At 38.8% G+C, this 14,023-nt stretch overlaps 1 protein-coding gene across 1 annotated transcript in view; it reads right to left on the bottom strand.

Annotated features, from left to right (window-relative positions):
• Positions 1-14,023, bottom strand: part of RNF128 (ring finger protein 128) — a 98,761-nt gene extending 84,738 nt beyond the window's left edge. The window contains exon 1 of the mRNA XM_040265021.1: positions 13,330-14,023. Within this exon, the coding sequence (XP_040120955.1) occupies positions 13,330-13,732 (403 nt within the window). The 5' untranslated portion in view covers positions 13,733-14,023. The remainder of the gene's footprint in view (positions 1-13,329) is intronic.

The following is a 14,023-nucleotide window of genomic DNA, read 5'->3' as shown; positions in this document are numbered from 1 at the left end:
AGCTGAGTGCTGAAGAATTGATTGATGCTTTTGAACTGTGGTGTTGGAGAAGACTCTTGAGAGTCCCTTGGACTGCAAGGAGATCCAACCAGTCCATCCTAAAGGAGATCAGTCCTGGGTGTTCTTTGGAAGGACTGATGTTGAAGCTGAAACTCCAATACTTTGGCCACCTGATGTGAAGAGCTGACTCATTGGAAAAGACCCTGATGCTGAGAAAGATTGAGGGCAGGAGGAGAAGGGGACGACAGAGGATAAGATGGTTAGATGGCATCACCGACTCGATGGACATGGGTTTGGGTGGACTCTGGGAGTTGTGATGGACAGGGAGGCCTGGCGTGCTGCAGTTCATGGGGTTGCAAAGAGTCGGACATGACTGAGTGACTGAACTGAACTGAACTGATGGTATCTGTTGGGCTTCCCTAGTGGATCAGTGATAAAGAGTCTGCCTGCCAATGTAGGAGACATGGGTTCAACCCCTGGGTTGGGAAGATCCCGTGGAGAAAGGAATGGCAACCTACTCCAGTGTTCTTGCCTTGAAAATCCGAAGGACAGAGGAGCCTGGTGGGGCTACAGTCGATGGGGTCACAAGAGTCGGACATGGCTTAGTGACTAAACCACCACACCAAAGGAATGATCAGGGTAAGGTGTTAGTCAAGAAAGTCTTCATTAGGACATAAATTTTGGCCAAGAGTTTAAAGTGAGAAAGAATTGGATAGGAAAAGAGAGGGAATAAATCAAGAAGTGGAATTACTTCATCATCATCATCCTACTATTACAATTTTGTGAGTGTCTGTGATAGAATAGGCACCATGCTAAGTGCTTTCTTTACATGTGTTATCTCCTTTGATCCTCACAACCATGCTATAGGGTAGTACTGCAGTATACCCACTTTACAGATGAGATAACTAAGATGAGAAGACTGGAATTCAGAGAAGTTAAATAACCTGTTCAAGATCACACAGCTAGAAAACAAACAGTAGATCTTATATTCAAATCCAGATCTGTCTCCCTACCAAGCCCATGCCCTAAATCACTATGATGTGCCACTGCTTCTCATAGAGCCCTTGTTACATTTTTGAAGGCTGAGAGCGAGCAAGCTATGAAATGTAAAATTTGGGAAGATAGGACCGATAGTTGGTCCTTGCACGTATTTGTTAAATGAATAAGTAAATCCTTGCTTTTTAGATGAAAAAAAAAAAAAGACCCCACATTTTATGTCTCTTTCTATTCCCATGTTAGAAAACCCAATTGTCAGCCAGAACTTGCTCTCCCTAGGAGCTTACATCTTAGTCACGGCAGAGCTATCCCTAGGCCCAGGTTATGGATGTGTAAACAAGGACGAGTGGCACCCAAGGGTTTTATGCCCTAGTGTTTAACCTCACCTCTTGTATCCCAGGAGTGATGGGGGAGGTGTCATGTATAATATGCATCAGGTTAGGGCCCTAGCATTTCTCTTTAGGCCTTCTTTAAGCTTCCTTCTCTTGTTCAGACAAAGAGCTGCAGTTTTCTGAGGAGAAAGGATGTGTTCTTTGTGAAATGGTCAGAGAAACCATACATCTTCCTTCAGCCAAAATGCAACTAACCCCTCTCTCTATCTGAGTTCTGTTCCAAGAATTCTCCACAAAGCCCTCTGGTAAATACGGCCTTTCTGCATATCCTGGCTTTTTAACAAGACTAATTTTCTAAGAACATTTGCCTGTATGGTTGAAATAGTAATACATTTCTAAGAATTAACCACTGTGGCCTCCAATTGCAACTGATCTTTACCATACACAAGTTACTGAGCATTTAGATGCAGTTATATCCTATAAGAGGCTAATAAAAATAATCAGTGGGAAAATTAATTTGATAAATGGTTATTCGGTCCATGAAAGTATTTTTTTAGAGCTAAAATAATGTCAGACATCCTATTTGACTGATTCTCCACTCCTTCTACTCAGCCTCCATCACTGAATTGACTGCTCTGAGGAAAAGAACTCAATTTATATTTCCATTTAAAAGCTAAAAAAAAAAAATAAGCTAAAAATACATACAAGTAAATGTAGGTTGGATTTAATTCAATTCTAGAATGCAGGGCAACCAGGCATTTAATCATTGCAGTTTTGACATCCTAAGGCCTTGACTAGGTTTCTACCAGTTTTTACTAAAAGCATTAGTCATAACAAACAGATCATTTCCCAGAAGATTTAATTTATTAAATGGACCCAAATAATTTTTGTCATGAGCTCACTCTTTATAAGGATTTCATATTTTTATGAAACATCCTCTAGATATCTATGTAACACTGGACGCAAGTCCCAACTTACATCTGGTTTAAGACTTTAAAGAAGTTCCATTTGGAAACTGAAGGCTGGTTAGTTTTACTTTCAGGTCATTCAGCATCTATGACTGTCAGTGTACTCTCCCTCCCTGCCCAAACATTAACATTCCCCTCTTTCACTCTTGTAATCTATAGCCACAGCTCTGGGACCCTACTGATCTCAATTCTTTCATATTTTCATCTTTACTGTATTCAGCTCTGCCCTTCTCAACTTTTTCAAGAGTTCCTGCTCTCTTGTGATTAATTCTCTTAAGTTTTATATACACTGCCAGCCTTTTACACTGGTAAACCAAGTCCTCTATTTGTCTGAGACATCTTTACCTTCACACTAATGCTTCCTGGTCTCACATTCATATCATCCTTAGTTATTGTCCCAAATGGAAGCTAATTTGTTTAATCTTCATTCTGTGCCCCTCTATGCTCTGTTCGTTACTTTCTTCTTCCACTGCTCTTTGCCCCAAAGTTTCCATTGAGTCTTCCAGGTCTCTGGTTCCATGACACATGTTAACTGGTAAAATTCCCTCATTTCCTCTTCACTGAGGGTTATACTAAAACTTATGATATTTCTTTGTGGTCCCTGACCCATCTTATCCCAGAGGACACCACTTTTCTTTCAGTTACTTTTAATAGAGACAGCTCATCCTTCTGTATCCCACATATTTCAGAGATATAGGGGGTCTCCTCACTCCCACATGGTTGTTTCTAGACCACTTTCCCCCCACCATCATGAGTAAAACCCATTTCTTGGAAACTCATGGCAGTCAAGAGACTCATGGCACTTGGTTTTACCACCTCTAAGTCCTTCTCTCCCTATTTGGTCATGGACCAACTTCCTAGTCCTTCCCCCACGAACTTGAAGACTTTGGCATTTGAATCACAGTCATTCTCTCCACCCTAAGTTCTTCCATCATCCAACAGTCTGGCCTCCTTGTGATTCAACCTCAGGGACATTTGTCTCTATTCCACTGTAGTCACTCCACTGTCATGACTAGACTCTGGACATTATTATCATCCTGATCTGCTCAACTTCTGAAATCTTAACAGAAATAGTTCACTTCCTAATTGCCTCCTCAGGTAGCTCTTCCTTATATATTCCCACTCCTGATCTTTGAGTTCTTTGCTATCATCTTCTATAACTTTAACATCCACCCACATTGATGACCTTTCCAACACTATGACCTCATAATTTCTTAACCTCTTCAGCTCCAACAATCTCAACACTTCTCTGAATAGTGCTTTTTATATTCTGCCTTTTACTAGTTGTGTAGATATCAGTTTTCCCTACTACATTTTCCTCTTGAGGTCAATGATTGTGTTTTGGTACTATTTTGTATGGCACCTTATGTTGTGTATGCTCACCAGAAGGGTATTATTGTGTACTGTTTAAAAGCACAGGTTCTGATGTTAGGACCGCAAACCTTAGTTTTGTAATCTACTAGCTGTTATGACTATGAGGGGAAAGTTAACCAACCTTTCTGTGTCTCAGTTTCCATAGATATGAAATATGAATACTGACACTTTGTACCTTATGGATTTTTGAAATGATTAATTACACTATGTGCAGCACATAGCTAATAGAATATTTACTGTTAACAACTACCCTCATAAAGAGCAAGGAAAACCAGTTTTTAATAGGAATTAGGTACAATACTGAACGAAAAGAGCTCCAGATCCTAGGGATAATGATATGGAGACAATCATTTTTTAAAAATTGAGAGCAAGTGAATTATTAAGCACATTTTCATTTCCCTCTATTTGTACTTTCCACTAAGGAGATGCCAATGTACTTACTGATCACTGCCAGAGACCAATTTATTTAACCGTATAGTATCACTATGTATCACTGCAGGTAAAGTCGTTAGAAAATCACATAATAATATATATTATTAAAATTTAGATACAAATATGAGATATGTATAAAAATCTAAAATGTTAGGTAGAGTACATTGCTCCTTGTATGATGTGATAAGGGATGCTCTGAAATATGATTTCCTCCAATTTCCTGTTCCATAGTTCTGTCAAAGGTCCTGATATTATCATCAGAAATCAGGTTTGTTTGTTTAAATCATGTTTCTAGAGACAACTAGTAAAGTTCTCCCTGGGATACTTTATTAAAGTAGCTCTGGCATATCTAGTAATTACCTAAATGAGTAGGACATAAGACTTGTGAGTTTAGATGGAAATGGATATAATTTCTTTACATAAAGTCCTTGCTGTCTAGGGAAGGTAAGCTTGAGTGATGGAAGAGAACTAGCTAGGGTAAGAGGACTTAGGAACCAAGGATTGCTGAAAATGGAGAGCTTACTTAAGAGGAACTGTTCTATTGTATGCAATGCTATTCAGGCATTTCTCCATCTAGTTTGGAGAAAGAGGACAGGAGTTAAGCAGAGAATATATCAATAAACAAAAAGCACATATTTAGACTTACAAAATATTCCTTGACTAAAAAATATATTCCTAGATTTTAAAATGGAGAAAGGGGAGATAAAATGTCCTTTAAATAGCTCATAGTGAATTTACTCATTTTTTTTTTCTGGAAACCAGCATTCAGAGGTACTGTATCTTTAACTCACTTATAAAAACATAAACTTATGCAGTTGTGTATGTTTGTGTCTATATGGTGGGAGGTGGGGGCGGGGAGAGAAAAAGAGAGACAGACACTTGGGAATTTATGTGAGAATATGAGAGAGAGGTACTAAATCCTGTTATTGTAAGCCAGGTTATAGTAAGGCTTATGATATTTTCAGAGTTTTGTGAATTCCAAGCATAACCATGGTATTTTCCAGGCCTAACATATTATATACTTGCTGGTACATCTCATGATCATGCTAGTTTTATTTAACTTGTGGTACAATGTGACTGGGCTTCCCAGGTGGCACTTGTGGTAAAGAACCCACCTGCCACTGCAAGAGTTGCAAGAGATGGAGGTTCAGTCCCTGGGTCAGGAAGATCCTCTGGAGGAGGGCATGGCAACCCACTTCAGTATTCTTGCCTGGAGAATCCCATGGACAGAGGAGCCTGGTGGGCTATGGTCCATAGGGTCACAGAGTCGGACACGACTGAAGTGACTTAGCACGCATGCACAATGTAGCTGTCAAATATTTTGGTTATAAACCTGTCTTAAGATTTTTCTATTTTACATCTGTCTCTATATTTATTATTCTTTATTATTTTCTGTGGCACTTCATCTTGTTTTAATAGACACTTTTTCTAATTTGTCAAGATATTTTTAAATTTCACTTGTGTCTTACAATTTGACACTCAACTTGAAGTCATATGTATAAGCAACAAAAATGTTTTCAACCCTTAATTCCCTGGCAGTCCAGTGGTTAGGGCTTGGCACTTTCACTGCTGAAGGCACTGGTGGGATTCCTGGTTGGGGAACTAAGACCCCTCAACCTGTGTGGTGCAGTCAATAAAAAGGCACCAATACAATGATATCTAAAAAAAAAAAGAAAGAAAAACAAAACTGTCCCTTTTACCTATTGTTCCCGTAAATATATGCCTATACATATGTATTTATATTATAGCTTGCCAGTAAGGATAACAAGATTCAAAAGCCTTACTAAAGTCTTGAAACTTGATAAAGAGTGTCTCCCAGAAACTTCTCACAAACAACACACTTACTGGTGGAACAGTGGGAACATTTTTGTAGGAAAGTCAAGAACAAGTCAAAGAGGTACATTTTATCACTGCTGGAACCCTAGAGAGTAGTAGAAGACCACTGGAAAGAATGAAGAGGTACAATTAGTATAAAAGACAAAACTTTGTAGAGAAAATGGTCATTTATCCTGAAAATTCAAGAACAAATTATTAAAATAAAATAGGAGTTTGACAAAGTGGTCAGATGTAAGAGCAACATCAATAGTGATGCAAGGTCAATGTCATTAGCTTCCTTAGGTATCAGCATTAATTATGTTCATTGGAGTATTGTCTATAAAAAAAACAAAGTTGAAAACAACCTAATTGTTCATTAATAGAGGAGTGGTTGAATAAGTTATGAGTGTGCTTGCACTATGAAATATTATGCAGTAGTTAAAAATTGACACAATCTAAATATGAATTTATTAACATGGAGATAACTCCAGTTCCTACTGTTAAGTGACAAAAGCAAGTTGCAGAATAACTTCATTAATGTGAAAAATAAAAGATAGATTGATTTTGTATTTTCTATTGGTATATATATACAATAATTAAAAGCCTGAAAGGTTACCTACTGAATGAAGCAATGGTTATCTTTAGGAGAGGCCTGAGATTGGGGGCAATGGTCAAGGGGAATTTATATTTTGTGTTTTGTTTTTTTAAAAGAGAAAGTATTACCTGCATAGGGAAAAATAAAAACAACTTTAGAGTGAAATAGTTTGCTGAATTCACCTAAACTTCATTTGAACTTGTCCATCTTTTCATATATAAAAGGGAGTTGCTTTTAGTTTCTTAACCTTTCATTCATTTAACAACTAGTGAAGACTATGCACTATGCTCTGTACAATGAGTGACATGTTCTCTGCCATCCTGGAACTTACAATCAAGTGGGAGAGACGCATAATAAGCAAATCAGACAGTCATTACACTTTATAAGAGATTTCAACAGAAATGAGCACCCGGTTTTGATTGCAATTAACGTGGTCAGGGGAGATTTCTGTAAAGAAGAGACATTTAAACTGGAATACTCTGAATATCATGTATTGTAGTGATGATGGTGATGAGGAGAAAAACAAGCCCAAAGGGCCTCGCAGAAAAAGCTTTGTGAGTTGGTTAAAATATCTGAGGTTCAGTGGTTAGGCTTTAGGCAGGGTGGGTGGCAGTGTTAAGTTGGGAAGGCAGGCAGAGGCTAGATCATACAAGTCCTTTCAGGCATGGTAAGTTTAGATTTTATTTGAAGAATAATGTTAAGTCACTGGGAGTGGGGGTTGGTTTGGAGAAGTGTAGCAATGTGATCTGACCTCTATTTTTAGAAGATCGTTCTAGCTGCCATGTCGAGAAACTAGTGACACAGTTATATTTTTGGAGGCAGCATTATATGAAAACATGAAACAGAAATGACTTCAGTAGAGGGGACAACAAGTGCAAAAGCTAGCTCTTTTGGTTTAGAAACAAGAAAGACAAGAGTGGCGGAGGCATAGTAATGTGGGGGAGAGGGGTGTGGAATCAGGTCTCATCACCCAGGGTCTTGTAGGACCTGCATGAAGCCTGAGTTTTATTCTAATTTGGACTGAATTCCATTTTCCACAAGATCACTCTGACTGCTGGGTGGAAGACAAGACTCTGTAGGGGGCGAGAGTAGGAGGGAGAGCTGCTTGGAGGTTATTGCCACGGTCCAGGACTCCAGTGGCTCAGCTGGTAAAGAGCTCACCTGCCAAGGCAGGAGACGTAAGTGACATGGGTTCGATCCCTGAGTCTGGAAGATCCCCTGGAGGAGGGCATGGCAACCCACTCCAGTATTCTTGCCTGGAGAATCCCATGGACAGAGGAGCCTGGCAGGCTATGGTCTATGGGGGGGGGGGAAGAGTTGGATGCGACTGAAGCAACCTAGCACGCATGCAGGTGAGGCATCATATTGGCCTGGGCTTGGGTTGAAGCAGCAGAGGTGGGAAAAGGGACGGATTTCAGCAATGCTTGGAGATTGAATCAACAGGACTTGATGCTTAATGAGATGTGGGAGTGTAAAGAAGAGGATTCTTCCAAGTACTTTCAGGCTCAAGGCAGGGAATGGTTTATTGGGACTGAGGGCCTGACAGGGGCCCTGTGTGGCTGGAGCTCAGTGTAGGGGGTGGTGTGCGGGGAGGTGAGAGGAGATGAGGTCAGAGTGGTGGGCACGAGCCAGGTGATTCATGGCCAGGTGAAGACTTGGAAAGGTGTCTGAATGTACTCTAAGCGCCATGGGAAGCTACTGAATGGTTTTAAACAAGGTGTGGTTTGTTTCTTTCTCAAAAGCCACTTTGGCTTCAGAGTGGGTAGTGGGCTTAGACGGGGACAAGAGAGGCAGGGAGATGAGTTAGAAAGTTACTGCAGAGGTCTGAGGATGAAGTCTTGGAGATGGTGCCAGGCAGATTTGAGATTCATTTGAAGTGGAACTGATTAGTTTTCTTGAATTAAACACACACCCATATATATATATATATGAGTGTATATATAGAAGTGAAAGTCAGTCACACAGTCATGTCTGACTCTTTGCAATCCCATGGACTGTAGCCTGCCCGGCTCCACTGTCCATGGAATTTTCCAGGCAAGAGTACTGGAGTGGGTTGCCATTTCCTTCTCCAGGGGATCTTCCTGACTCGGGGATCAAACCCTGGTCTCCTGCATTGCAGGCAGATTCTTTACCAACAGAGCCATTAGGGAAGTCCATATATATGTGTGTGGGTGTATGTGTGTGTGTGTGTGTGTGTGTGTGTATCAGAGTCTAAGCCTTATTAAGTTTTTATCATTTTCTCATTTCATTTATATGAAGTGAAGTCAAGTGAAGTGGCTCAGTCGTGTCCGACTCTTTGCGACCCCATGGACTGTAACCTACCAGGCTCCTCTGTCCATGGGATTTTCCAGGTAATAGTCCTGGAGTGGATTGCCATTTCCTTCTCCAGGGGATCTTCCCAACCCAGAGATCGAACCCGGGTCTCCCGCATTGTAGACAGATGTTTTACTGTCTGAGCCACCAGGGACCCTCTCATTTCTAGGAAAACATTTTTATAAAACATGTGAGTTTGCTGTTCTGATGAAACTCTTCCTTCCATGCACATAACTGCTTGGGAATTGGTGAGTTTGGGGTATTCTGAAAGACTATAGACATCACTCTGTAATCCATTTCATTGAACATAGTCAAATAGATAAAGAACCATTCTATCCCTCTCAAATTACTGACTTTGCTGAAATAAACTACAATACATTCAAATCTAATTGCTTCTTAGGGCAATTAACCTATTAATAGCATGTTTAACTTTCAAAAAAAACTGTTCGGTCAGCAAGCCGATACTTAACGTATTCACTCAGAATTAATTAATTCATTCTGCATTAATAACTGAGGAATCCTGCCTTTTCTTACACATCTGGGACAGCTGGATAGATAGATGTCTCCAAAGTATTTGGAAAGGGTTGTTAGAAGTTACATAATTAATTAAGGATACCATAAACATATGTTTCTATTTCCAGTCGCATCAAAATGCAAATCCAAATACACTGCAAACTGGGAAACTTAGAATTAAAGCTTTACTGGGCTATACACCATTCTTCCTCAGTGAGAGCACGTCTCAGACTGAAATTGTCCCCATCAGAAAAAGGATTCTGCTAGTAGGGGGGCTATGAATGAATTGGGCCCCGGAGTAAAGACATTCTGTATCCATATCATGAAACCCTGAGAGGTAAGGGGTGCAGAAACATCTCTTGGGCTTCTTGGGGACTTTGAAGGCAGGGTATAGTGGGGTGGGGAAGCACTGATACATAAAATGGGGGGAGACAATGTATTTGCACAGCAGTAAAGACATAGACATAGTGTATTGTTGATGAGAAAGAGACAAGCAGCCCCTGATATCTGGGACCTGGCTTGGTACTAACAATCAGGACTTGGTGTTTTCTTATTGAGCATAAATAATTTCACAGAGCATCAGCAGTAGAGAAGTTCATTCTGTAGCCATGATGGATCAAGACAAAGACAAGACCATTCTGTAATTATGTCTGAATCCAGTCAAAATATGAACAGCATCCAAGGCACAAAAATGACCAAACATCTCCCATCCTGACAAACATGAGTGACAACTACTTCTTTACCAATTATCTGCCGGTTCAGATTAGTCTTCCCTACTTACAAATAAGATTTATTTAGAAATCCAGTCACAGAATTACTCCCTACTTTCTGACAGCATCCAAATCCAGAACAATGCCAGCTAGAGTGACATACTCAGCTTGGTTTTCCCAAGAATTTCCTGGCTTTAGCACTGCAAGACCCACAATCCAGGAAATTCCTGTCTCAGGCAAACTGGGATGTCTGGTCAAAGGCTTGTTTCCATAAATCCTCCCCTGAGTCATCTGAAGCAAGCCCAAATCTTAGAAATCCTTTCTAAAGCCCCACTGTTTTTGATGTTATGCATTCCCCTTTTGCTGCAGTAAGTAATAAATCCAACTTTTAAAACTACAGGTCTGTTCCTAGCAGCCTTTGGTTGGAGGGTGTTGACATCAATAAGACATAAAGAGGCAGAGCATTATGGAAAGGCTAGGGAGGCCTAGCATGGAAAATGAGACTGAAGGAATGAAGAGGTAGTGGGAACCAAGGAAGTGAAAGGGTGCTACAGCCCTGAGCGGGGTAGAGTGTGGTTTTCCGAAAAGGTGGTTTTCAGGGCTGATAAAAGATAAGGTGATGGAAGGTAAAGCCTAGAGCTTTTGTAGAAGGAGCAGGAGTTGTTCCCCCATGCTCTGTGCTTGAAAACACACACACACACACACACACACACACAATGAAAGATAGCAAAAACAAACACAATTTTGGCTTATGTTATATAATAATGACTCAGTTTTTAATGGTCTAGGGGCTGATCATTGACTTTTCATATCCACACAATTCCTAATGTTTGTTTTTTGTCAACTGCATTACATAATAGTTTCTATCTAAGAGAAATTTCTAGGAAGGAAGAACTCCAATGGCACACTAGCTGACAAGTCTTATAACTGCAAAACACTAAACTTACAATTTTAATTTTTGGGGGTTGGGATCATTCAGTGTTAAAGATCACCATTCATTAGTTAAAATAAAGACCCTAAAACAGTGCCTGACATTATTAAATGGCAATAAATATTAACTATTACAATTACTGTGATAATGCTATCTTTTCCCATGTGCTTATTTTAAAACAGGAGCAATGCTGTAGTTTTTACAAATAGTTTTGACCACATAGCCTTGATTATATTGGTATTATATATTCAATGATAAATATAATTGCTTTGTTTCTTAAACTATACTCAGAGACATATACTCAAATGACTGTGCATGCCTTTTGGAGAGATTTACTCTTTTGGCAATCTTTTAAATTCAATAGCTGGGCACCTAGTTTTCAGTAGTTGGCCCTTCATGTTGCAAAGCAAGTTTTGAAAACATGACTGCTGTTTAGGCTGAGACTGTTTATACTTTTAGAAAACCAGAGGATTTAGAAAACAGAAACAGTCTCACAGACATCAAAAACAAACTTATGGTCACCAAAGGGGAATGGTGGGGAGGAAAGATAAATTAGGAATTTTGGGAATAACATATACACGCTACTATATATAAAATTGATAACCAATGAGGACCTACTATATAGCATATGTGTGTGTGTGTATATATATATATATATATATATAAAACTGAATCACTTTGCTGTACACATGGAAACATTGTAAATCAACTATACTTCAGTTAAAAAATTATGCTAAATAAACCAGGGGAGTAAACAGCAGAATGTGACTGTCCATGTAAAAGGAAACCTTGAATACTTAAGAGTTTTTAATTTGAAACAGAGCACATAGGTTCCTTAGAGGAGGTTTAACTCCTAATTTTCAACAGAAGGCTGCTTCATTTTATTTTTACAAGAATAAAAGTCATCTGTAAAAATATAGGAACACAGGGAATGCTTATGGAGTACTCTTAACTTCAGAAGAAAAAACAATGTGAATACTTGGGTTCTGGTGATGTCCAGCATATGTTATAAAAGGTAGCATGTAGAGTTTTGTACATTTACAACAATTTTGTACTGCTAAAGACCATGTTACCTGGTTTTTCAATACCCAGAGAAACAAGCAGCTTCGTTTTCAAACATTAGTACCAAATTGCCATATTGTATGTACACAACCTGGATGTTTCAATCATTCTACTACTCAACACAAATTTGATTTTTTTCTTACAATTTTGAAATCTGGTTGATTTAATTTACATTAAATTTCTCAAACACAAAATTTGGTGGTGAGAATACTAATTATCCTGATATTGCATTCAACCAGATCTCACTCTGTTTGAAATTATTTTTTTCCTTTGGCCAAGGCTTCCCTGGTGGCTCAGATGGTAAAGCGTCTGCCTATAATTGGAGAGACCTGGGTTCAATCCTTGGGTGGGGAAGACCCCCTGGAGAAGGAAATGGCAACCCACTTCAGTATTCTTGCCTGGAAAATCCCATGGATGGAGGAGCCTGGCAGGCTACAGTCCATGGGGTTGCAAAGAGTCAGACACAACTGAGCAACTGAACTGAAGTGGGGTCGAAAATACATATATCCACCTAAAGTATAGAAGACTTGTTTCAGAAGTCTACTTCTTCACTGGTTTAAAACCATTTATTTCGAAACTGGCATTTTTTACAAAATAAAATAAAAACAGTAGTTCTAAGAGGTAAATTCCTTTACAAAGTTAATATATTAGATAATTATATTTACTTAAGTCATAAACAAACATTTTTAAGGAAAATCTTTACTTTTGGTGTGAATTACAGAGATATCCAATTTCAGCCATACCATTTTAAATGTATAATGTTTCTTACAGAGAAGTTTTATACGTATTAGTCCCACAAATATTAAAATCTCACATGCATACAGCAGATAGTTGAATTCTCATTTCTGTAAACATTTTGAACACTTAAAACATGCTACTGTTTGATCATAATAATGAATCAGTTTTGCAGTTACTGCATACTTGAATACATACAACCCTGAATCAAAATGAAAAGTACAAATTAATGAAATTAAAATATTTATATTTTCTTTAATGTTTACAGGTAAAGGCACATTTATTAAAAAGCAATTATATAATATGCACTGAGAAAACTAATAGAGCTAAGAATATCATGAAGGAAAACAGGAACCACTTCCTGAATTGCTTTTGTTCTTGAAACAAATTATTCCAAATATTAATAGTAAAGTAACTCAGAGTAGTGCCGGGCAAAAAAATTAAAAATACACTTGTTTAACAGTCTCATTGCCAGATCCTAGAACCATTCTAGATAGAAATACCATTTTAAGATAAACAAAGACATCAACCCTCCTTGGGAATCTGTTCTTACCAAAATTTGCCATCTGTATCGTCTGGTTGCCAGTCTCTGGAAGATTGTAAATCACAACAGCATCAGCATTTCTTCTGCCCGCTGTTTGAATTTTTTCTGAAAATGTACAATTACCTCTTTCTATCAGCGCAATCCAGGGCTTCTTAGTATAGGTGAACTCAGTGTTGTAGTCACAAGCTTGGTAGTTATTGTTCTTAGGGATGCCTACCACCCCCATAGCATTAGCCACTGGTGAGGCTAAACCATAAACACCACATTCGCATGTCTCTACTGAAGTGTAGTTGCTGGTTTCATTGTAGTAAGTCACAATCACATAGGCATTAATTGAAAAAGGTGCTGTGATTTTAAATAAAAAGGTAAAAATTACCAGCAGCTGAAAACTGGACTTAGTCGCCTGGTTCATTGTTCATTCATTTGAGCATAAAATTTAAGATGTCTGCTGATTTTTCCAACTATCAGTCACCATTTGTCCATCCAGGTCCCTGCTAAGCAGAAGTTTGAAATTTCAGTTGCAAGTAGGTAACTGATCTCACCTCTAGCAATGTAAGCTCTGAATACATCAGCTCTATTTCACTTTACTTAGCTATATTCCCCTTTGCCTGTCCCTCCTCCAACTGTACACACGTATAACCCTTAATCAGGACTGCCTTAGCGATGAATAACACCATCAACTTTATTCTACGTGTCAACTTAT

This window comes from Oryx dammah, unplaced genomic scaffold (assembly GCF_014754425.2).
Source record: "Oryx dammah isolate SB20612 unplaced genomic scaffold, SCBI_Odam_1.1 HiC_scaffold_23, whole genome shotgun sequence".
In the NCBI taxonomy this organism is placed as follows: domain Eukaryota; kingdom Metazoa; phylum Chordata; class Mammalia; order Artiodactyla; family Bovidae; genus Oryx; species Oryx dammah.
The sequence above is the reverse complement of the archived record's forward strand: the minus strand, read 5'-3'. Positions and strand labels throughout refer to the sequence as shown.